The sequence below is a fragment of the Pleurodeles waltl genome, chromosome 3_1 (assembly GCF_031143425.1).
Source record: "Pleurodeles waltl isolate 20211129_DDA chromosome 3_1, aPleWal1.hap1.20221129, whole genome shotgun sequence".
Taxonomy (NCBI): Eukaryota; Metazoa; Chordata; class Amphibia; order Caudata; family Salamandridae; genus Pleurodeles; species Pleurodeles waltl.
Window position 1 is genome coordinate 156,070,517 of NC_090440.1, and position 24,155 is coordinate 156,094,671.

The 24,155-nt window shown below is 42.8% G+C and overlaps 1 protein-coding gene across 2 annotated transcripts in view; it reads left to right on the plus strand.

Annotated features, from left to right (window-relative positions):
* The window catches only part of SCAPER (S-phase cyclin A associated protein in the ER), a 2,262,878-nt gene that overhangs the window by 407,839 nt on the left and 1,830,884 nt on the right, over positions 1-24,155 (plus strand). For both annotated transcript variants that reach the window (XM_069222023.1, XM_069222024.1), the window contains exon 8: positions 13,506-13,622. In XM_069222023.1, the coding sequence (XP_069078124.1) occupies positions 13,506-13,622 (117 nt within the window). The remainder of the gene's footprint in view (positions 1-13,505; positions 13,623-24,155) is intronic.

Sequence of the window (24,155 nt, forward strand, 5' to 3'; positions counted from 1 at the left end):
GCCTGTGGTCTCGGAGATGGCGCGAGCAATACTCTCTGACTATTGCTAATGGGAGAGATGCAGCTAAGTTTGCTATTCGCTGTGGGCTAAACACAACGACTCACTGGGGAAAGCAACTCCATTGCTAGTGGCCCTTAGGTGCCACACCTGGTTGAGAACCATTGGCTTTATGAGGGGATGACCTGGACTTGCTCATAGACATGCTTTTTGATGGTTCCTGCCTCTTCGGAGACAAGGTGGACTCAGTGCTAGTGTTAAGAATAACAGGGCTATGGCCAGGTCCTTTGGCCTTTCCATGTCCCCCTGCCAGCTTCAGTCTGCCGTTTGCTTATTTCTTTACAAAGGAAGGGGCTTCCAGCTGCATCTCTACCTGCCCAGCCACCATGGCCCGCAGGCTTCCCAGCCTTTTCGTGGTTGAAAATGCGGTACCCACTGACCTCGTGGGTCAGCTTGCCAGAGGTCAGGCCAGTCCCCCTTTGGTTTGCCCTCTGACCATCATACGCACCCAGTGGAGGGCAAGATACGCCATCACCTGCAACATTGGAAGTAGATAACATCCGACCGTTGGGTACTCCAGATTGTTCAAAGTGGTTATTACTTCAAATTTATGATTACCCTTTCACCCATGCCACCTACTTATGACAAGCTGACAAAGGACCACATTTAATTACTCTGTGAAGAAGTGGTGGTTCTCTTGGCCAATGGAGCCATAGAGAACATGCTGGCATCAGTAGGGTGTGCTTGTTATTCCTGCTACTTTCTGGTACCCGAAACAAATGGAGGCCTTCCTGCTATCCTATACCTGCGCCCACTCAGTTTCTTCCTGAGAAAGGAGAAATTCAAAATGCTCACCCTCACTCAAGTCCTGTCTGCCCTGGAACTGGGAGACTGGATAGTAGTGTTAGACTTGCAGGATGCATACTTCCATATCCCTGTTCTGCCTACACACAGACGTTGCCTGCGGTTCACGGTGGGCCACAAGCAATTTCAGTTTGTTGAGCTCCAGTTTGCCCTTAGCATCGCCCCTCGGGTGTTCACCAATGTGATAGCGGGGGATGCAGCTCATCTGCAGAAGTCAGGGTTGACAGTCTTCCCCCTATTGCGATGGCTGGCTGTTGAAGGCAGGCTCACCCCAGGCAATTGTCTCCCACTTCCAGACTACAATGGGCCTCCTGTACTCTCTGGGGTTCACTGCCAAAGTCACCCTGATCCCTTCTCAGACAATCCCTTTCATCGGAGCTGTTCTGGACACAGTGCAGTTTCGGGCTTATCCTCCCAAGCGGCAAATTCAGGATATTCATGCTATGAAATTGAGTGTTTCAGCCTCTATACTGGATTTTGGTTAGACTGACTCTGAGGCGGCTGGGCCTCATGGCCTCCTGCATCCTGCTTCTAAATTATGTCCGTTGTCAAATGCAGGCTCTGCAGTGGGACCTGAAGATCCAGTGGGCGCAGCATCAAGAGAATTACTCGGACATTGCCAGATCTCAAAGGGCACTGCAAAAGGTCTGAAGTGGTAGCTGACGAACCGTGATTGGATCAGTGGCAGACCCATCTCTCTTCCCCTACCTGATCTGACACTAATGACGGATGTGTCACTCCTGGGATGTAGTGGGTATTTGGGAGAGGTGAAGATCAGTGGACTCCGGTTTCCATCAGCCTGTTGGAGCTCTGAGCGATCCGATTGGCATTGAAAGCCTTTCTGTCCTCCATCAAGGGAATGCTAGTGCAGGTGTTCAGGCAACACCATTGTCATGTCGTACTGATAGAAACAGGGTGGGGTGGGGTTGTGGACCCTTTGTCAAGAGGCCCTGAATCTCTGGATATTGCTTAATCCTTTGGGCATTTCCCTGGTGATTCAATACCTGGCGGGCTCTCTGAACTTCTGAGCAGACAAAATCATCCTAAGATGCAAGAGAATCATGAGTTGCATCTCCAGCTGGAGGTGGTGCAAGGTCTCTTTCAGTAGTGGGGAGAACCTTGGTTAGATCTGTTCACCAGCACCGAGAACAAGCAATGTCAGCAGTTCTTCCCACTGGAGTTTCCAAGGCGGCTCTCATTCAGGGACATTTGTCTCGTGTGGAGCTTCAGCCTCCTGTCCGGCTTTCTACCAATACCACTCCTGCCCAGAGTTCTGAAGAAGATCAGTAACAACCAAGCCCAAGTCATCCTTGTGGCTCCAGACTGGGCTGGTATCCTGAGCTGTGGAGCATGTGCATCGGTGCTCTGATGAGGCTGCCCTTTCAGGAGGATCTCCAGTCACAACTCTCTGCCTTCATGTGTATAGATTGACCGGCGACATTTGACAGCTTTTGACCTTCTGCCTGAAATCTGTAATGTATTTTTGCAGCTTGACGTCCCTCCACCAAGACAGTATGCGTCAGCTGTTGCAGGAAGCTTGGTGCACGGGGTACAGACAAACTGGTTAACCCTTTATCTGCACCTCTTTGCCAATTTCTTTTGTTTATTCTTACCCTGGCCCAGCAGGGCTCTACATTGGGCATGTTAAAGGGTCATTTGTTTGCTCTCTAAGCTTTTCTACAGCTGCCAGGGTATGCCCTCCTGTTAGAAATTGCATTGGTGGTTGACTGGGGTGTGATCCCTGGTCCAGCAGCCACCATAATCCTAGTCAGGGTAAGGTACAGGCAAACCCAAAATGAACCTTTGCTCACTCTCTAGTAGCTTGGCACAGAGCAGTCAAGCTTAACTTAGCAGCAATGTGTAAAGTATTTGTGCAACACCTCAAACAGTAAAACAGTGAAAACCAACACACAAAAAATTCTACACCATGTTGGATAAAATATTCTGAATTTAACAAATAAAAGAAGACCACAATGACAAAAATTCAATTAGTAGAACTGGAGATATTGAATTTCAAAGTTCTAAGTAAAAATGGTGCCAAGAGCACAAACTGCTGTTGGGGGATAGCTGGTCGCACTGGACTGGGACAAAGTCACAAGTTCAGGCCGATTGTGATGGAGTGTGGGCCAGTTTCAGTGGCCCAGTTAGGCCCTCTGAACAAAGTACCTTAAATCATGGCTGCGGAGCAATGTGTGGATTCATGTTGAAGATACTTTGCCGAGGTGATGCATCGGTTCCTAGATGCGGCTAGGCTGTGGTGCGAGATCCTGTTGCTTCAAGGTTCTGTCAACAGGGCTTGTGATGCGAAGGCTGATGACGAGGATGAATTGTATAGTTGAGGTGATGTGTCAGTTCCGATGAGCCATGAAGCTGCGATGCAGAGTTCTAGCATCGTTGTCAAGGCTGCCGTCAACTGGAGTAGTGAGGAGTTTGGGCTGGGAAAAACAGAGCTGTTCCAAAGTAGATGTGTTGAATCCAAGCTTCAGATATGCAGCGGTGATTGCTAGTCTTTTTGTGACAGTCACAGTCCATGCAGCAGCTGCAGTGTGTCAGTTCTGCTTGAGAATGCCTCCCTCATCCTAGGAGATGCATTGATTCTGCTTGGATGCTAATTGCTCAGTAGAGAGGATGTCTGTTGCACTGCTAAGCACCTCAGGCCCACTTCCAAGGTTCGAGGACTGGGGTGACACGATTTGGCAGGGCAGACTCACAGGTGGCAGAGATCCAGGTGCAGGGGTAGGGTGGTTAGAAGTCTGTTATGTCCATGAGACGACAAATTAGGAGGCCAGTCACCTAGGCCTTGGAGTGACTCTGGGTTCAAGTGATGCAGGTCCAGTCCTTCTCACCCAGGCAGAGGTAAGCAGGCAACAGGTGAGAAAAGCAGGAGTCCAGCAGAGTGCAGTCCAGCAAAGTGGTAGCCCTTCAGCAGCACAGCAGTCCTTCTTCCTGGCAGAGTTATCCAAAAGTCCAGAAGTGTACTGAAGTGGTGGTATCTGAGGTCTAGTTTTTGAATCCCGTGGTGCCTTTGAAGTGAGGGAGACTTCACAGAAATCCCTTTGAAGTGCACAGATGCCCAGCCCTCCCTGCCCTGCTTCTAGACTAACTACAGGGGTTATGCAGCTCTTTGTGTGGGAACATGGCACAGCCTATTCAGATGTATGTGAGGCTGGGTCCAGCTCCTCCCTCCCATCCTGCCCAGGAGGGCCGATGAAGTCACACCTAAGCTCCCATTGTGTGTGGCTGTCTAGGGGAAATACACAAAGTCCAATGATGTGACCAGAGATAGGTTGGTAGGCACAAAATCCCTCAAGCAGGAAAATGCTAAATTTCTAAAAGTGGCAAATTTCAGAATTGCAATTTAGAATCCGACTTCACTGTAAATTATGATTTTAAATTGTGATTCAGAGACACCAAACTTAAAGAAATGTTCACCTCCCCTTTGGAATATACATTTATAAAATGTAATAAGGCAAGTCCAATGTTATCCTATAGGAGAGCTAAGCCTTTCAGTAGTGGAAAATCTAATTTAAGAGATTTTCACTACCAGGACATGTAAAATGTGATGTCTTGCCTCTCATGCCATAATGGCATGTCTTGCATTTTAAATACATAACGCTTTGCCCTCTGGGTTGTTCAGAGCCTACCTTATTGTTAGGTAAAGGGGTATTACAGGTACCCAGGGAGTGTAAATGATACGCTACTAGTGGGCTTGCAGCACTGATGGTGTCACCCACTTACGCAGCCACCTAACTATGGCTCAGGCCTGCCATTGCACAGCCTGTGTGTGCGGTTTTGCACTGCCACGCCGTCCTGGCAAAATAACCCTTTTGCCAGAGACAAATCTTCCCTTACTATGCTAACTTTTTAGAGACAAAGTACCTGATGTTCTGTTGTTCGCTTTCTTTTTTGCTCTGCTAATCTTTGCTGTTGCCACAGGTAAAGGCTACATTTTGGTCCTTATGTTGTTGCCTCGCCAACTTTCTTTTGGTCACTCACTGTGATGAGCTTCTTAAAAGGATTAATGGATAGGTCCCCACCAAGGATCTTCGTTATACTTCAATGGGACTTTAATTTCTGTTTTTAATATAGATGACATTCCATAGCCATCAAGAAAGTTTTTCTTATTTCTATCTCTTCTCTTCTTAGCTGCAAGCACCCTCAGTGCAATTTAATTATACTGCTTCCTTTCTTGACAAATCAGTTCTGAGAACTAGCACTTCCTTTCTATCAAAGGTTGCATAGCCTTTCTATGTGGGTCAGTCTATCACCCTGCCTGCTCTTTCTTTTCCACATCTCGCGAGAGCTGGAAAGCCTTCACTGGCCTTTTTTTTTTTTTTTAATCTGTTTATTAATCATTATGCACAACAGTACATTTTGCTATTAATAATTTTGCGAACTGTTTATGCTCATTTATAAGCTTGTACAGTGCAATAAAATACTGAAATACAACTTGAAACTTTGCAACAAGTGGTTAAAGTCACAACTGAGTACCAAATAAAGAATGCTGATATCACACATGGTGCTGGCTACACCAATTGGAGGATGGGGGGGGAAAAAACCAAAAAGATACAACTGCTGCGTATGGGAGCCGTGAGGCCATGGTTGAAATATTGATTCTGATGGATACAACTACCTGTGGATTCCTCACCTAATGAATACTCCCATGGCGCCAGCATTCGACGGAAATCTTCTTACTAGTCTCTGCACGTCGACGAGGACGTCACTCTAGCCCACGCGACGCCGTCTGACGTCATACAGGCAATAAGAGGTCCTCGCCGACGTGCCGATGACAGTTCCCTTTTTTCCGTGCATTCGAAACGGTTATCTTCGAGGGAGCTACTGTTACCTTCGTGGTTACAGTGTATTGTCTGCTGCGTAGTCTTCTCTGCGGTAATAATGTCTCAGAGGAAGTCGGGTTTCAAGCCCTGTCGAGAGTGTGGGGGCAAGATGTCAGTTACAGATCCTCACTCCGACTGTCTATGGTGTTTGAGCTCCGACCACGACGTCTCGACTTGCGATTCATGTCAACACATGAATCCGAAGGCCCTCAAAGAGCGTGAGGCCAAGTTATTCATGGCAAAGTCAAAGAAGAAGGAGAAACATCATAAGAAGTCTTCTTCGCCAAGGTCTCACCGGCGTCATCGAGACTCCCGGCGCCGTAGAGACTCACGACGTCATTCCAGCAAGGAGTCTCGTTCGAGGTCACCTTCGGCTCGGCGTCTGAGGACTTGGGAGGTCAGCCCCACGGTCACGCCGCATCCATCGACGCCGTTGCCCTCTCCGGCGTCACCGACTTCGCCTGGTCAGGCGTCGGTGATTGAGGTGGTGCAGCCTCTTGTGTTTTCTCCGGCGTCGCAGGACAAAAAGGGGCTCGGAGCCAGTAGAGTAGTGAGCAAGGCTAGACGTGGGTTGCATGAGCGTGGATGTAGGGAAAGCACGTTTTGTTGTTACATTAAGGAGGGAGGTGGAGAAATTAATATAGAAAGTGAGTGATGGGGGGGGGGGCAACCAGGGGTGGCGTGGTATGAATATTGAGAAAAGAGATAATACATATACAGTTGCTAGTTTAGGGGGGGGTATGTGTCATCCCTGGCTTCTATTGCTACCACAAAAGTATCCCAGACTTCGGCACCAGCTTGTATTAGGCCTTTATGTTGTAATAAGCGTAATGTTTGAGCTTCAGCCTGTGAGCGACTGTGTAAGTCACAGAGCCAGGCAGAATGAGAGGGAACGTGTGGGGCCTTTCAGTGCGTGGCAATTAGGCTCTTGAAGACAACAAATGCTAGATCGATGAATCTGTGTAGATGTTTATCGCCTTTGGTGCGGTGTCGTATGCCAAATAGACAAGAGTCTGGGGTGGGTAACAGAGTGTGGGACGAAATGTCTGCTGTGTCGTCCGTAATGCGGTGCCAGGCCAAGTTTATTGAATGGCAGCTCCAAACCATGTGGTAAAAGTCTGCTCCTGGAGTAGCGCATCTGGGACATACCAGGTTTGTGTTTGGGTATATTCTTTGGATGCGGGCCGGGGATAGCTATGAGTGGTGAATATAATTGAGTTGGGTGTAACGCAATCTGGGATTGCGGGATATTGACTTGATCGTTTTAAGAGCCGCGACCCAAGTTTTTTGTGGTAGTGGTGAAGGGAGGACGGAGTCCCAGCGTGCTTTAGCAAGCGGCAAGGCAGGGCAGACTTCAGCTAGAAGCACTTTATATAGTTTAATTATGATGCCTTTTGTGCTTCCTATGATAAGGATAGTGGTGAGTAATTGGGACTCGGATGGCTCGTTGTTGCCAGAGCCCCATAAGTTATTGAGTAGCCGTTTAGTGGCGCTATATGTCAAAAAGGCTCCAGTGTGCATAGCCCCATCGGCCACTAGTTCTGCGAAGGTGCGCATTGTGGAGCTAGAGTAGTAATCGCCCACATTCAATGTACTTATGACGCGTGTATCGTGGTGTAATGAGTGTTCGGGTGCCCGGCAGTTGAGATAGCGGTAACAGAGGGAAATAAGGAGGTAAGGGGGACCTACTTTGAACATATCTACGCCAGCATAATCTAGCTGCTGCCAACAATATGGGTTTTGACGATAGGCGGTTAGGGCCGGATAAAAACGAGGTCAGTACCATTTGTGGGGCTGTATGTGCCTGCAGCATTATGCTTTCGGTGGGGGGGGGAGTTTCCCTGAGCCATGTGGATAGCCACAACAGCTGGGCAGCTGTATAGTATATTTCAAAATTAGGCATGCCTAGTCCGCCCGCTTCTTGCGGATATTGTGTTATGGATAACGCTACCCTGCGTCTATCTTTGCCCCAGAGCAGGTCGGTTAATAATGAGTGCAGTTTGTGAAAGAACGAGTGTGGTAGGCATAATGGAAGGGCGGTAAAATAGTACAGGAACCTGGGAAGGATAAGCATTTTGGCTATTGCTACCCGACCCATGGGGGATAGGGGAAGTGAGCTCCAGAACGACAATGAGCTACGGGTGGAACTGAGTGCCCTGTCAATGTTGCCCTCTTTCAGGTCGGCTATGGAGTGGTAAATTTGTATCCTGAGGTATTTAAAGGTAGTGTGTGACCATGGCAGTTGATATTGCGGTAGTATCATATCAAGGTCGATTGGTATGGGGTGAGAGGGAAAATACTTGACTTGGACCAATTGACACGTAGTCCAGAGGCGAGTGCGAAGGAGTCCAGTATTAGTCACACCGCCCATAGAGGTGGAGTGCTTATGCAGGTATATCAGGGCATCATCTGCGTATAAGGATATAATATGATGTGTATTAAATTCAGTGATGCCCCATATGTGTGCGTAGCTACGTAGCTTAATTGCTAATGGCTCCATGGCTATAGCGAATAATAAAGGGGATAATGGACAACCTTGTCTGGTACCTCTGCCTACGTTGAATGCTTCAGAGATAGCTCGTCCATTTTTGACTCGGGCTGTGGGTTTGGAGTAGAGCGTTTTGATCCATCTAATGAAGCCGGGGCCGAATCCAAACGCTTTGAGTGTACATATAAGATAGTCCCAGCTCAACGTATCGAACGCTTTTTCAATATCTAGGGAGAGGGCCACCGCTTCTGGTTCTGTGTTGCTGTGCATTATGTGGATCAGTCTCCTAATATTTAAGAAGGTGCTTCTTCCTGGAATAAAGCCAGACTGATCAGAGTGTATTAAGCTTGGCAGGTGGGGGAGTAGCCTATTTGCCAATATTTTTCCAAGTAGTTTGCAGTCTGTGTTTAGTAGAGAGAGCGGCCTGTATGATTTAACGTCAAGAGGGTCACAACCCGCCTTTGGAAGGACGACTATCAGGGCTTCGTGCATGGAGTCTGGCAATCGTAATTTATTGCGCGCTTTGTTGAATACCTCTGAGTGGTTGTAGGAGGTGAGTAGCATGGGAGTTAAAATACTCTACCGGTAGGCCGTCTGAGCCAGGGGTTTTGCTGCGTGCCATTTGTGACAGAGCTGAGCGCAGTTCTTCTATAGTAATGGGACCGTCTAATGTGCCTGCATTATCAATAATGTGTTGGTTTTGGAAAACGAGTGATAATATGTCAACTGGTTGCTGCTCCGATGGGGGGGGAAGGAAACGTATATAGGGCACAATAGTATGTAGAGAAGGCTTTGTTAATTCCTACTTGGGTATTGATAATGTAGTTGGAGTTCAAGCGTATCGCACCAATGGACGAGGGTTGCGAGGATTGGCGAGTCAGCCACGCCAGCAGTCTACCTGATCTATCCCCCTCAGTGTGTTGACGTGTCATGTAGTGTCTGTAATCATGCTTACATAGTCTAGTGTCTGCTTCTCTATGGGCAGCTCTAAGCAAATTCAGTGCTGCCAGTGTGGACATGTTTCTGGAAACCTCAATCTCCGTTTTGTGGAGCTTGACTTCCAAAGCTTGTAGTTCTTTGGTGAGTGTCCTTCTTCCTCCCACTGTGGCCGCAAGGCAGTGTCCTCGTATTACCGCATTGTGGGCATCCCACTCTATGGCGCGAGACGAAGTTGTATTTTTATTCAAGCCTTCACTGGCTTGATCGGAGGATAGCCCTCAATTTTTACATAGAGTGCTCAAAATAAGTAACAAGTCGGCAACCAACTTTTTGTAGATTTTGCTGGTGCTAAAAAATATTGTAAAGATAGGTTGTCCTTAACAACAAGACATGTTCTGCCTTGGCCATGAAGGATCCCTCTCAGGGTCTACAGGTTCATGCCACCAGAGCCAAAGGTGATTTGATGACATTAGCTAGGGATATTTCTGTAGTGGACATCTGCAGGCTGCTGTGTGTACATCTGTGCATGCATTCATGAAGCACTACTGTCTCAACAGTCAAGTCTGCAGAGAGGGTCATTTTTCCCATTCGGTTCTGCTGGACTTTTTGATATGAGTCTACTTCACAAACCCTCTACCGTACAAGGGATGGTACTTGGGTATATATTAAAAAGGTGAGGAATTTGTGGTTTAATGTTCCATCAAAAGAGCAAGTTACATAGCTTTGCTAATGCTCTTTCTAGTAGATACTCTATCTTAGAATCCTCACTGCCTTCCCACTTCCCCATTCTTTGGAGTGGGCTCGGGTGTCTGTAAAAAGGTCCTGAGTTAATTTTGGGCAATGTCATCACCAGTCAGTCATGACTGGTCCACTGACCTATATGTGTGCTTGAGCCATTGCTGTTGAAAAATCAGGTTTAGTCTTATGCCTGGAGATATTATGAAAAGTGATTATTCTGTGGTTAGATAGAGTATCCACCAAAAGGAGCCCGCTACCAAAGGTAAATTGCTTATTCAGTTAGAAGAGGACAAGAAAAGGAGCGGGTAGAACAAAACAATAACCCAAACCATGCAAATTAATCCATGGCTTTGAATACCTAAAAAAAAAAATACAATGTCTCACCTATAATGTGAAATAAAGGAGGGGCGGTGAGGGTTTCCAGTCTTTTAAACCCCCCCCCCCCCCCCCAGCTTTTAAAGACCATTCTTCTAAAAATAAAGGCCCTTATGTATCCGCACATTCCAAGTAGAAATAGAATGGGAAAATACCTTTGATGCATCAGGTCCAAAATATCCCTGTACGCAAACATAGGCCTAAAAAATTAAAGTGAGCGTGTTGGAAAGATTTTGATTTCAGGATAGGTTCCATCAAACCCTTGTCCCACAAAATTTCCCTTCAATTCAAAATGCTCAATTTTCCTATCATTAAAATGGTGTTATTCAACACGTTAAAAAGCTTTACTCCTCTCCAAACATTAAAAAAAATCTCACTCCACCCTAGTCTACTAGTGGACAAATGTATACATTTAAATATATTGATATTCCCACCAAAGAAAATTCTGTATTTAAATTACCCAGTGTGAAGTATTTTTCTTTTTATTACAAAATAATTCCTACCAAACCCACCCCAATAAGTAAGAATAGATGGTGTAATTCTTATAAATATTGCAATAGAAGTGTAAATGTCTTACTTGAGTTACTTTTTCACCCAGAAAGCTCTGCATCATTTATCTGCAGTGCGGAAAATAGCTGCCTCATACTGGCACACAATGGAGACAATGTAAAGAAAACAATGACCATGAAAACAAACAAAACATATTTTTAGCATTAAATAGCATTGTGTTAAAAAGCTTTCTTAAAAAAATATAATTCTGTTATTTAAAAAAAAATAAGAAATATATTTTGTTTTTGTAATTTTTCCTAAAACAAATTCCCCAATGTAATGTATCACAGTTAGCATGCTTTTACTATTGTTTTTCTTATTAAAATGGTGTATCATGTGAAAAACATTTACTTATGTATTAGTATTAAAATATTTTTGATTACTTCAAAAACATTGTATAAAGTACCATGACTTGTATACGTTTTCTAATGATTATTTTTCATAGTTGATTAAAATGCTTATGTAAAATGTTGATGTTGTATTTTGAAGTGTAATATGGTATGTCATCCAAAAACTACACCTGTATGTTTTTTTAAATTGGATTATAGCTGTATATTATGGTTGTATGTTTTTAAAGACGATTTTAGTTAACAATTGTAATTAATTATTGAAACAAAGTGCAGAATTTAATTTAACATTTATTAATTATTTTTTCCTATTGCCTTCCCTACCTAAAGAAAGAAATCTGGGAAAAATAGCCTTTCTTTTAGTACCTTTGTCAATCTATGGTACCCACTGGTGGAATAGGTGCTGCATAAATAGCCAGTTAACCTGCCTCTTGGATATTATCAGAACACTATTATTTGGATGCAAGTTCTGCAGCCAAATGGGCAGGGGCCTCTACCTCAGCCGTGTGGATTCCACCTCAGTTGCCCTTAACTTGGCCACCATTTTGTGAACGCCCCTTGTAAAAGCATTAGGTGGATGATTATAGAGTCGCATTCAGTTGATGTTCTTGCCCCAAGTTAATAGTGTAGCAACAAACGTGCCTTCTTCAGCTTACATGTCTTCTACTACCAACATGTCTACTCTGGTCCTTCCTGCTGATATTACTACTGCAACAATTTGAGCTGTACTTTGAGCTATTGGTGTGCCACATCGTTACTGTGGTTTCTTCCTTGGGCTATTTGCCAAAACCGTTAATGGAACAGTAGCTAGACTCATAAGCTGTACAAGGCTTTGACTGAGATTTCATTGGTCTTTTTGTGTTTTACCAGACAGCTAGATGTGTATGACAAATGTAGTTATGTACAGAACATTTTTTTGTACACGATCCACTCTGCTATGCCCGCTTTTGCAAGATTCCGTAACAAGCTTGTAAACCTCATTCCCACTCACGCTACAGTTTCTGCGATATATTAGAGTACCGTGTGGTGATTGTAGCATATATTTCTGCTGTCAAGTTGGTGTTATAAAATTGTTTCTGAAAGCGACACAATCTCCTGGCAAATATATCTCCACCGGGATAGTCCTAGGGCATAAATATGTTGTTAGTGGTTGACTAACCCCTTCTCTACACCTCTAAAGTCAATCTATAAAAGGCAAAACTGCCATGGAAACATGTACTTTTCGATTAGCTGACCTTTTAAGTAGAAACACTAGTCAAAACCCAATAGCTTATTAAATTGTCTTCGGGCAAAGGCTCACTCTTCAAATTCCACTTCCCTTCTTTGACGTAATCTACAGAGTAGCCTATTGTTTTACTGCTTAAAATATTCTCTGATTTAGATATGGGCATACAAGAACCTTATAATGTCATACTGACAATGAAAACAATAAAACATTTTATTTCATGACATCAACATGTCAATGCTAGTGAGATAAAGTGTCCAAAGGCCATACTCCCGACATGGGAAGGCATCTTACAAGTCTGCAACTTCATAGTATACCCACACTAGACCTGGTACAGTAGTTAGGTGTTACCAGGGTGATACCACTTACTAAATGCTTTGCTCTTTTTTTAATTGTATTAAAACTGTAAACTGCCAAAAATCTAGTTGGAAACATTATTCCACTTCTGCTACACAATAGTACTTTGAGTGTGCTTCTTAGTTTGCAGTGTTAGCACAGTATTGCTCTATATTTGTGTAAATATAAGCGTTTGTGTGTCTTCACATGTGATGTTATTTATAAGTAATTATTCCACGTCTGCTAATAGACCTTTGGTGGAATTCCATAAAGAAGATGCTTTTAGATCAGGTGATCACACGTCATTGGAAAAGCTCGACTCACTAGCAAAACATGTTGATATTGCTGGTTTTGTGAGTAACACAGATTTACAGTGATGCATTAGTGATCTTGCTACTCTTTATGAGAGTATCTGCGTTCTTACATAATTTTTAAAAAATTGTCTCACTTGGCAGTTCACCGGCTCAGATAATTCTGCGCGGTGTTGATTGATTGCAAGACTTGGAACTATTGATACATATGTGTAAATATTGAAAAAACATATCATGTACATGCTTGATAAGAACCTGCAAAAAAATCTTCATCAATGATTTGACATAACTCTGTCTTGAATTCTGAAAGAGTTAATGCTATTCTGTTATCTAAAAGCTATATAGCAGTGGGCAAATCTTGGATATGCCAAAGGGCAATAAAAATAAGACCTTTGTTTATCCATTTTATCACAAAACGTTTGAACAGAAAACCGTTATTGTTAAACTTGAATTTCCAGAATACTGTCCTCCTTTCTACAATATGTGTTTTATTTGCAGACCAACATCATTGGCCTGGGAAGTGAAGAAGATGTCTCCTGGACGCCCTGTCCTCCCAAGTCCCTCATCTGATAGAATCAGCGCTACGTCAAGTGCTCGAAGGACTCTTAATTTTGGGTATGAAGACCTAAAAAAGTGATTAGTGTGCTTTTGCTAAACAGAACGCCCATCTACATTATTTCTTCCATCAGTTAGGGCAAATGATCTGCTTGTGTTTGATTTCCCCACCTCTCATATGTCTTGGGATGTTGATTGTTATGTTTTCTTTTATTATATGCATTAGATTCTGGTAAAAAGCACAGATTCAAAATTGAAAGCCTGTTGCTCTTTTGCAGTGAACAGTATGCTATCATGGTGACTCCCACAACTCCTACATGTACTGCGTTTTACCATACTCCAGCTCAAAGGTGACATTTCCTTCCTAGTTTTTTTGAAACTGGACCACTGTCCTCTGTGTCTGGTGGCTCTTAAATGATTAGGAATTTGCTGCTTATTGATATAAGCTATTTTTAGAGGCTATACTAATAACATTGGGAAACACCGACTATAAAGCTACAACACCAGCCCTTTCATTAGTATGCATTCCACTGAAAACGCTCAGGTACAGACAGGCTAATGCAACCGTTAAATCAATGGACATGGGAGGGAGATTCAAGAGCTGAGTCAGCTTAAGACAATAGCCATGTGGAATAGTGAATGGCACATTGTGGCTCTTGATTGCATAGAAACGATCACCTATAGACCTGTAGAATAGTGAATTCCAGTTAGTTCTAGTGTGATAAAACTGCCAACCCAGGCAACAGTTTGAGTATAATATGTGGAGAGGTTGTGAAAGTTAAAATGAACTGCTGACCTGGAGTGCATGTTTCAGGTCTTGAAGACTGTGGCAACACTGCTCGTAAGAGTAGCAACACTGAGTGATATTTCATAATTTGGAAGACTGGTCCTGGTTCAATTGCGTTCGCTTTCTGTGTTAGGCAGTAGAAATCCATAAAGGACTAATAGAGCATTTTCAAAAGCACTATTGGCACATATTGTGGTATATACAAGGCCTACAGAACTCCTCAACTTAATGTCCTCAGGTGTTAACTGTCTGTTAACAGGCTGGGTTCTGTGTTCAAAAGGCAAGTATTTTAAGAATGATCCTAAGTTCCTCTGTTAACAGGCTGGGTTCTGTGTTCAAAAGGCAAGGATTTTAAGAATGATCCTAAGTTCCTAGATAATCCACTATAACTAATTTCTTGACATACTGCTAACACAAACCCTCCCCTCCAGGAAAATAATCTTTATAAAAGTGATATGTTGGTTTCTTGTCCAAATAATTTAAATATAGCTCCCTGGGAATTGAATTAGGCTAAATGTATCATATTTATTTTAACATGGGAACTTTAATATTCTTGGTCTAAAACTAGAGGATGGCTGAAGATGGCTGGGGCCACATTTAATAGCATGAGTTTCTGGAAATGTCAGAGAGCCACCCAGAAGAGTGATGCTTTGTAAACTGGCTCATGATGCCAGGAAATTATTTTTAAAAAAAACAAAACACTTTTTTTTGATGATGTAGTAAGCAAGACATAGCTGAGCACTGACATTGGAGTAATCAAGCAAACAGACTGTTGCTCAGCTGTTCAGACAATACTTAATTCCCAGTACTTTAATCCGTCAACAACAATGAGGGGTACAATGAGACCTGATCGCTATTCTATTGGCACTGTGGAGGCAGTGTCATTACATGTTACCTCCTATATGCATTCCATTTTTCGGGGCAGCCCTAGTCTTCATACACCATTCGCTCAGCAACCATACACTAATCCATATCCCAACAGTGGTACTTGTTCCGCTCCCTATAATCCCACTATGTTACGTTTCGCTTCTGTCAGTCCCCAGGTCCACAACATCTGCGTGTGCGGTTTAGATCTGTGTGCATTTCGCTAAGGCATCATTGCACACTCATGCTCCTCATTCATACAGACCACTCCCACTGTCCAGAAGACCTGTATAATCGGGCATTCCAAAATAATATCATAAAACATACCAAATCCCCCACAGACTCGCCAGAAACTCTCTGCTGCCATGCTACCCATCTTAACTAGGGATGTTGTGGTGTAGTAGGAGTAAAGCAGAATTTTTAATTGGATTAAGTAGAATCCCATCCATGTACCCACCTCTTTTGGAAATGCCAAAGCATTCTCCCATTCTTCGTTTTGTAATTCTGCTAGGTCCTAGGCCCATTGCTCCCTCAGGTGCTGCATAGTGTCAGACAGCTTATTAGGTAACCTGTATGTTAGGGACGTGGCTTTCTGTGGCATGTACGTGTCCAACAGCCGGTCTTCTAGGCGAGAAGATTCAGGGAGCTCTGATCCATTCGAAAACAACGCTTTGATTGCTTGTCGTATTTGCAAATATCGGAATATCTCAGAGGGGGCTAGTTGGTGGTTTTGTTGTAGATCTGCCCATGGGCAAACATCTCCCTGACCCCAGAGGTCTCCTTTGAGAGAGGCCTATCAAATCCCATTTATTAAACCCTGGTTGTTCTCTCAAAGTACCTAATGGGCCATGTCCCACAGGGGCGTGAGATGTGTGAGCGCATCTTTCCACCGTAAGGTCTTCGTGGCTGTGTGCCAGAGTGCGACTACTGTTGCTGTCGGACTGTAGAAGGCAGCATTCCTAGCCTTACCTATGAGAGCCCAAAGGTACCCCCCCAGCTTCATTATCAACCTATCCATCCGAATCGAGGGCTCGTTGGGGGGCAAAAAGACCCAGTTGTCGATAGTGGTAAGTTGTGCAGCCCAGTAATAATTCTATATATCAGGGAGGGAAATGCTCCACACATCACCCCCCTCATCCCCCCACCCGACCACCCCCTGTGAGCTTTTGTAGTGCAATCCTTGCCAAGCCCCTATCCAAAGCAGTGTTTTAACTTCCCTTGAAACTTAGTTTGAAAAATGAGTCTTGCACTGACGTGTTGTTTAGGGCAAAAAGGAATCTGGACAGGGATATTATTTTGAAGAGGGCGGCTCTGCCAGGTAGTGACAGTGGCAGCAACTTACAGTGCTATTCTGTTGCAGCCTATCCAGTGGTGAGAAAAGGGTTTTGCTAAAAAACAAGTCTGGGTCAGTAGTAATTAATATGCTAAAGTAATAAAATTCCTCCATCGCTTTTGTGGCCTCAGTCATGGGGCTGTCTTGGAGCCCGGCCCTTCAGGAGGTAAATTAAGGATTTTTTCCAGTTAATAGTGTAACCGGAAGAGTGGCCGAAACTAATGCTGATCTGCATCAGTCTGTCCAGTGTAGGAACTGCGTCCATCAAATAGAGCAAAATGTCATACACATATAGGGAGATTCTGTCCTCCCACTGATTATCCTACTGTAACCCGTGTACTAAAGGATCCTGTCAGATGCAGGCCACCAGTGGCTCCAGTACCAAGGCATAAATCAGCGGTGATAGGGGGCAACCCTGATGGGTTCCTCTATGAAGATCATTCAGGATACACTAGGACATTATTATAGTATTTTTGTACACCTGCCCAGGTTAAGCAAGGGTGATGTGGCGGCTTGACTTTAGAAAGCCTAGGACACGAGAAACGGAGCTGAAAAAGGCCTGTTCCAGGCTGTGCCTTGGTGTTTCTAGCCCACGTAGTGTCAAAAGGGTCTTTTGGTTAGCTTGCAAGGAGCAAGACATGTTGGAGTGCTCTAAAAGGCCCGACATGTGCCACCTGCGTAGGCATTGGAGCTACAAACAGGGGATAAATGTGACACTCTATTGTGGAACTGTTTATCCTGGCTGATTATAAAGACTGAAATGAGACCTACCAGAGTTGCAGTGGCTGAATACTAGTTTGAGTCACCCTCTGTTCTCTCATGGCATGCTGGTGACAGTGCATATGCATTAGTATTATTCTCCAGGGGTGCACTTGGGGCTCCAACTTATGTATGGTGGGCACCTGTGGGTGGTAACTTATACTAAAGTTAATTGAACCCAAAAATCAAAATAAACAATCCAGACTATACAATACCATGCCATATCCTTTGCAGTTTCTGGATATTCTCTCTGAGAAGGTGTGAGGTTTTAAAAAATAAGGACAAACCTTCGCCCAACAACCTAGGCAGCCTGCTTCATTATTTGATTACTATTCTAAAATAATGCATCTTCGTCGAATTAATGGCTGATGCTAGATAACAGTGTACTTGGCAGATGTTAGGAACGAGCAGTGGCAAAGCTTCCCATGTTGTTTTTGTAAAGGCAAGCATGAACCTAGGGATACCTTCATAATAGAGCACAAGTCCTAAAAAAAATATAATAGGTGGGAGGACTAACCAAGTTAGACAGTATACAGGTGACATCATGGTGCTTGATATCATAGCATGTGACATCGCAAGTGGTATCACAGGAAAGTGGCATTACAACCCATAACCTCAGAGGAAGTGACATCACAAGAAGTGACATCTGATCGTAAAACCTCACATATGTGACACAACCTCGGCACAGAATCTGGGCTTCAAATTCAACATTTTTTTTTTTTTTTTTTAAATCTCTCCCACAAAGAAACTGACACAAGGAGAAACTTTGCAACCAATTAAGCAGGACAGATTTATTGCCAAGACTGCATTTTAAAACATCTTCTAGGGTTAAGGCACCTGTTCCAGAGAGTTTGGTATGCTCTGTGAATCTCAGGTAATAATAATGGTAAAATAACTCTGGTGGTTAACACGTTTGCTGGACAGATGTGTCTCTTGTCTAGTCCCATTTTTAAATCAAAGTAGCATAGAGGGTTAACATGTCTCATGCAAAGCACATCATGGCAGATTTTTATTTTATGTAGAAAGGTAAATGGGTTACTGCTCTTACACAGAGATCCTTTTGTTACTTGCTGTTCATAAATTGTAATCCTAATATAGCACAGTGAGCTATGAAGGACATGCAACTCCTAGACATCCTGTACATAGATTTGCACTTTATATGATTGTCAATGTATAATGCGCACATGCGATGTAAAGCTCTCTGAAACCCTGCATTGGGATAAGTAGCGCTATAAAAGAAATTCAATAAAATAGTGATATTTCAATTGCTATTTGTGTAAATGCAGGAACAGACCAGCATATCTGACATTCTTACAGTGCATGCATCTCTAAAATCCAGGGACTTACCAAAGTCAAAATAATGCCTCTCTTAAGATCATATGAAGTGACAACAAGACATGTACCTTTGTTTCCCCGCCATTACATTTGCAGGTAAGTGTGAGGCTCCTGATAACTCCAGTGAGAACAAAAGGAGGCCTGATGGCCACTTAACGTGGGCCTTTGTTTTGGTTACAGCTCAAATTTAAAATGAAAAAGTCCCCTCTCTGCCGCCTGCACATTTCTGCTCAGAAGGCAGTCAGTCAACGTGCAGGCGCTGCTCAATGCGTTGCGGTGTTTAAACATTACACCGGGACAAATTCAGCATATTACTTTGAGGCACAAGTATATGGCAAGGTGGATGGCGTCTGCCTTTTGAAAATAGTGGGTGGACCGTGCCCTGCTTGTGCCTGTGCCCTGCATAATAGTGATAGTATTTATGAAGAAAATGTTTCTTAATATATGACTTTAAGGTAGTATTAGTTATTAGGGACGTGCTCAAGAATTCTGAGTTGCAATCAACCGATTGACGGCTTTTTCATACAGCAACACAAGAAGGGTAAACCTTAAGTGCATTGAAATGGGGTGGTGGCTTCTGTATGCTATTCCAGTGAAAACCATGAGAGCAAGAAAAATGGTTAACCCGCACCATAATGCAGTAGACTTAAATGCTACATTTACATTATTTTGAAAAATCAAGCAACCCTTCAGGACAGTAGACATTAGCTACTTGGCTTTTGAAACGACCAAGCTTCATTTCAGAAGTAACACAAAAGGATGATGGACGGAGTGCTGAAACCTTTCAAACACTCACCCCCAGATCTGTGACTGGTGGTGGGCATTTTGAAAAGTTTCAGCACTCATCCATCATCTTTTTGTGTTGCTTTAGTTCAGAAATGACGGCTTTTGAAAATAGATGTAATAAAGCCTGCAAATTAAAATGGGTCGCAAATATTTTTGGCAGGTTCTGTAAAATAATTGTATTAGGAGTCGTAAATTTATTTTACTGTTAATTATGCTTGAGCAATTCACTAAGATTAAGTTTAAAAAATCAATATACTTCACATTTACTGTTTAGTAAGATTAATTGGCATTTACTTTTACACAACAAAGGTCAACCTCTATGTAACCGATATTTAAAATTGATAGTAAAATTATCTACAGGGTGTTCATTTCCTCAGAAAGCAAACAGTGATTACAAAACATTAATGCAAAATGTCGTTATGTATTGTCTTTGAAGTGTAACACATTTTATAAAGATTTGAAAGCAAATTGTTTTCCTTTACTAGTCTTCTTGTGTTTATCGAAACACTGTTCGGCACTAATGCAGGTTCAAACAAAGCACAAACGATCACTTTTTGACACCGTAATCCAAAGTGAACTTGTGAGTTAGTGTGTATGGTTTGGGAGTTTTAGGACCGAGGTTTGTCTTTTCTCATCTAATGTATAGGTGCATATATATGTATGTGTGTATTTATTTAGTTTGACCTTGGCCGGGTAGCAACAGAGTACTGTACAACAGTTGCAGATATACATTTGCATTTCAGTGTTACATTACAGATATTTAGAATTGCATTATCTTTCGATATATGTATACCACTCAGGCGCGGAGAGATTAACAGGTTTGAGATTTCCAGTCAAATGGCCTAGCCACAACTAGAATCTATGTCACCAAGTTCCAAACTAAGCAGCCTAGCCACAGGAGTCAATTTCCCCCTGTCTCAGATACCTATTTTTTAATTACTGTTATCCAATACCGATATTTTTTGTGACAATCCGTACCAAAAAATTAGACCTCTTTGGGTGTGTCTTAGGTGGTAAGTCGTAATAGTCTGTTTATATACTATAAACGTTTGATACTGATGATGCTCCAAGGATCGAGAGTTCTAGAAAGAGGTGTCCAGCAGGATTAAATCCTTCCACATGACGAGTAATTATCTATAGAGTTTTTTTTACCCTCTGAAGTTGTGCTTTGGCAAACGTTAGTGAATTCTCAGAACAGACACATACAACTATGTGCTTGAAAATACAACTATGTGCTTGAAAATAGTAATACTATTTGGCCTGTTTAAAGCTATATCACTATATGTTTGATCTGTCTAACACAAAGAATATTGAATTGCTTATGTTTGGGCCCAAATTAATTAATTTGTGTTGTGGAGTTTGCATAGAATATTGAGCATGTGGAGCTCAGGGAAGTCAGAAAAAGCTATTGAGTTTAAAGCTCTGTGCCTATTTATGAAAACTTCCAGGAAAATGGGCATGCATTAGTACTTTAAAGTGTGAAATTACTCAGAGTGACAAGGTGACTACTACAATGTGTAGGTGCGTGCCTTTAACACCTTGGCCCAAACATTAAATAACATCAATTCGTTTAGGTTTAGAATGAAATAATTCCAGGTTATTTTCTAATACTGCTTCTGCATTACTGTTTGTGGGCATTTTGGGTTAATTATTTTTCTCATGTTTTGTATGTGGTAGAAATGTAATCTGGAGCACGTCAAAGCTGCTGATTGACAGTCTGCGGTGCTTCATGCACACAAATGAAATCAATGACTAGGACCTACAGCTGCACAGTATTATACTTAAATCCATAATTTGTTAAAATTTCTGTAATAATTTTTTAACATTAAAAGCTTGATTCTTATTTAATCATGTTGAATATTAAAATCAGGCAGTGATAAAGACAATCTTATCTTCCCCATTTAAAGAGATTCCCGGTATTCAGACGTTGTGTAAGGCTGTAGCAAGTCAACATTTTTAGAAGTTTTCATGCTAGTTGTAAATTGTTTAAGATGCAGGCAAGAAATGCCTTGTATAGTGCGTGTCATAGTTGATCTATATACATTGGGTTTTTGTCAATGATTTCACGGTGTGACATCTGTCCGAGGGTCATTACCAGAATACCAGGACAATGCTTGCACAGTGAGGCACACTGGCATCCTATAAAAATAATTGGAGAGAGTGAGTGATGTTTAAAAACATTCTTAAAAAACGTATTTACATCTACACAGTTGGTCTGGGCGTTGTAGTCAGAGTTACTGTTTTTACAACAATTTTATTACACTTTAACATAGAGGCGTGCACGTTTAAGGTCAGGAACTTATGGTTGAGTTGTCTGGTGGTACATGTAGAATTAACCTTACAAACATATAATTTTACCAGAGAGGAGGTTCACTCATTGTTTTTACGTATCAACTAGCCTAACTAGCAGATTTTATAGTAATTTTTTATGGCTGACTAAACAGATGAGAGGTGGCAAAGACATTGAAACCCGCACCCGTACAACATTACACACCCAGTATATTTCCATGAGTCAAAAATTGGCTGACAAATATTGATTGTTTGTCTCATGCTGTTAAACGTATGTAGGGTTCAGATATCAATTAAGTTACCAAGCTTTTAAATGTTAGCCCTGCGCCATTCTAGTGTTAATAGTGCTCAGTAATTCTTTAAATTTAGAGTCTTCCTTCAGTGGTAGGTCCAGCGAATAAGCCATGCTTTTCTTAGTGTATTAAGGCATTATTTCCAGCAGTGTTTAGCCATGTTGTGTACTCCTGTGTGCATACGCCAAATGTCATGTCAACCAGCGATATGTTGTTGATGGGTCCCCCTGTATCGTAAGGTTCCTCTGTATGGGGATTGGCAAACTAGCTAGACATCCATTGAGATTGGATTATTAGCTCTCATAAGCTGGAACCTTTAATTCATCCTTCCAGCACTGGTAGTTATAGATTTTTCTTTCCTTTTTAGCCATTTCCCCTTATTATGTTTGTTAACAGTGCGTTCAATATCATGAATACATTACTGAGAATTATTGCCAGGATATAAGCAAACTAGTATATGAACTGTAGCACTGTGACAATTTTCCAGAGTGCCATTCTGCCCATCATAAATGTTTAGAGTTTTTTTGCCAGAGGTTTATTGGTTCTCCAGTTGCTCTCAGTGCTTTGGAAATTCTACCTTTGATTGTCTCTGTATTTTGGTGGTATATGTGAATTTCCAGATATCTGAATGTTAATGTTTCCCATTTTCGTGGTTGCTTGGGCAGATCATATTCCCTTGCGACTATAGTAGACACAAGGGAACAAGCATGTCTTTCTCTTATTCACTAGTAGGCAAGCTACCTTGCTGTATCTGTCAAGAACAGACCTAAGTGGGGTGAGATCTGTTTTTGCGTTTTTGGAGCAGTGTGAGTTTTCAATGGTCAATTTGAATTGTGGAACGGTTGTTGTGGGTGATGCGCTGGTGGTCCTGTCTGTGTGCTTTAATCCTCTGCAGTGTAGGACAAGGCTTGCCATCTGTCTGGCTGAAGTACTTCATCACACTGATGCGAATGAGGGAAATGAGTCTCCATCTCCTGCACCGCAGGCCTGCAACCTGTTTCGCTAACCTGCAGCGATGGCCCAACAGCAAAAGCTTGGTGCTATTCCTGTTGCACTGTTATGAGTCTGTGGTCTCAACAATAGTGCTGTTTGGTTTTCTGTGGTGTCGTCTCCCAAATATACTTTTATTTGTTGGTCTTCAGCACTTCAGGTCAAAATGTGTCACACCGACTACACCGCCATTTTAAAGTCAGGCAACTCTTGTGACTCCTCCATTGTTCCCTATCATGCCAACTTTCTTAAGTCGGGCTGCTTCCTGTCCACATTGATATTTGTAACACTCCCCCCCCCCCCCCCCCCTTACACTGTTTGCTGTGTTGGGTATTATGGGGATTAAACCATTTGCCTAACTTATGATCTACTGTTAATGCAACCTACTCTTGGTAGGTGCCTTGTTTATTTATGCTAATTTCCATTGCTGCAGTAACTTCATGGAGGGTGTTTCCTCCTCAGCCATTTTTAACTGTATCGGGCATGTCCCCATGGGAGTGGTTAAACTGTAAAGAAGCTTTTGAAGCATATCTTGATGCTGTAGGTGACAACACGTTCATAAACAAAAAGAAGATGGCGCTACTGGTAGACAAATTGGGCCCTCCAGGCAGGTATGTTTTATAAATGCTACTTTTGGATAAGTAAGAATACGGACTCATCAAGAAGAAGCCAGAGAGCTTTTACCTACTGATATTATCGATTTAGTATATCCAAATAATTCAGGCGCTTGACAAATGCTTTTCGCCAAGTAGGGATGTAGTACTTTGAAAGTCTCAAATTCTTAAGAAATCCCAACAGCCAGGCGAATCAATTGATGATTTTCTCACAGCCTTGAGAACTTTGGCCATCATGTGCAGTTATTGCGACATGCGCAATGAGATGATCCATGGCCATTTAAAGGAAAGGACTTGCACTAGGAAAATTCAGGAATGTTTGCTTTCTACTGACAATCCTGATTTAGATAACCAATATAACATACAAAGGTACACTGTTCCACACGTGCTCAAGATAGCCTAGGGCACCTGGGGTGTCAGGAGCAAGAACCCTCAAGCATCACAATGGATGACTGGCATCATCATCGGGAATTGCTCCTCGCCAGGCCGGCGCTGCAACGCCTGACAGGCTCCCCTTAAAAAGGGGGGCACTCAGCCGTACTG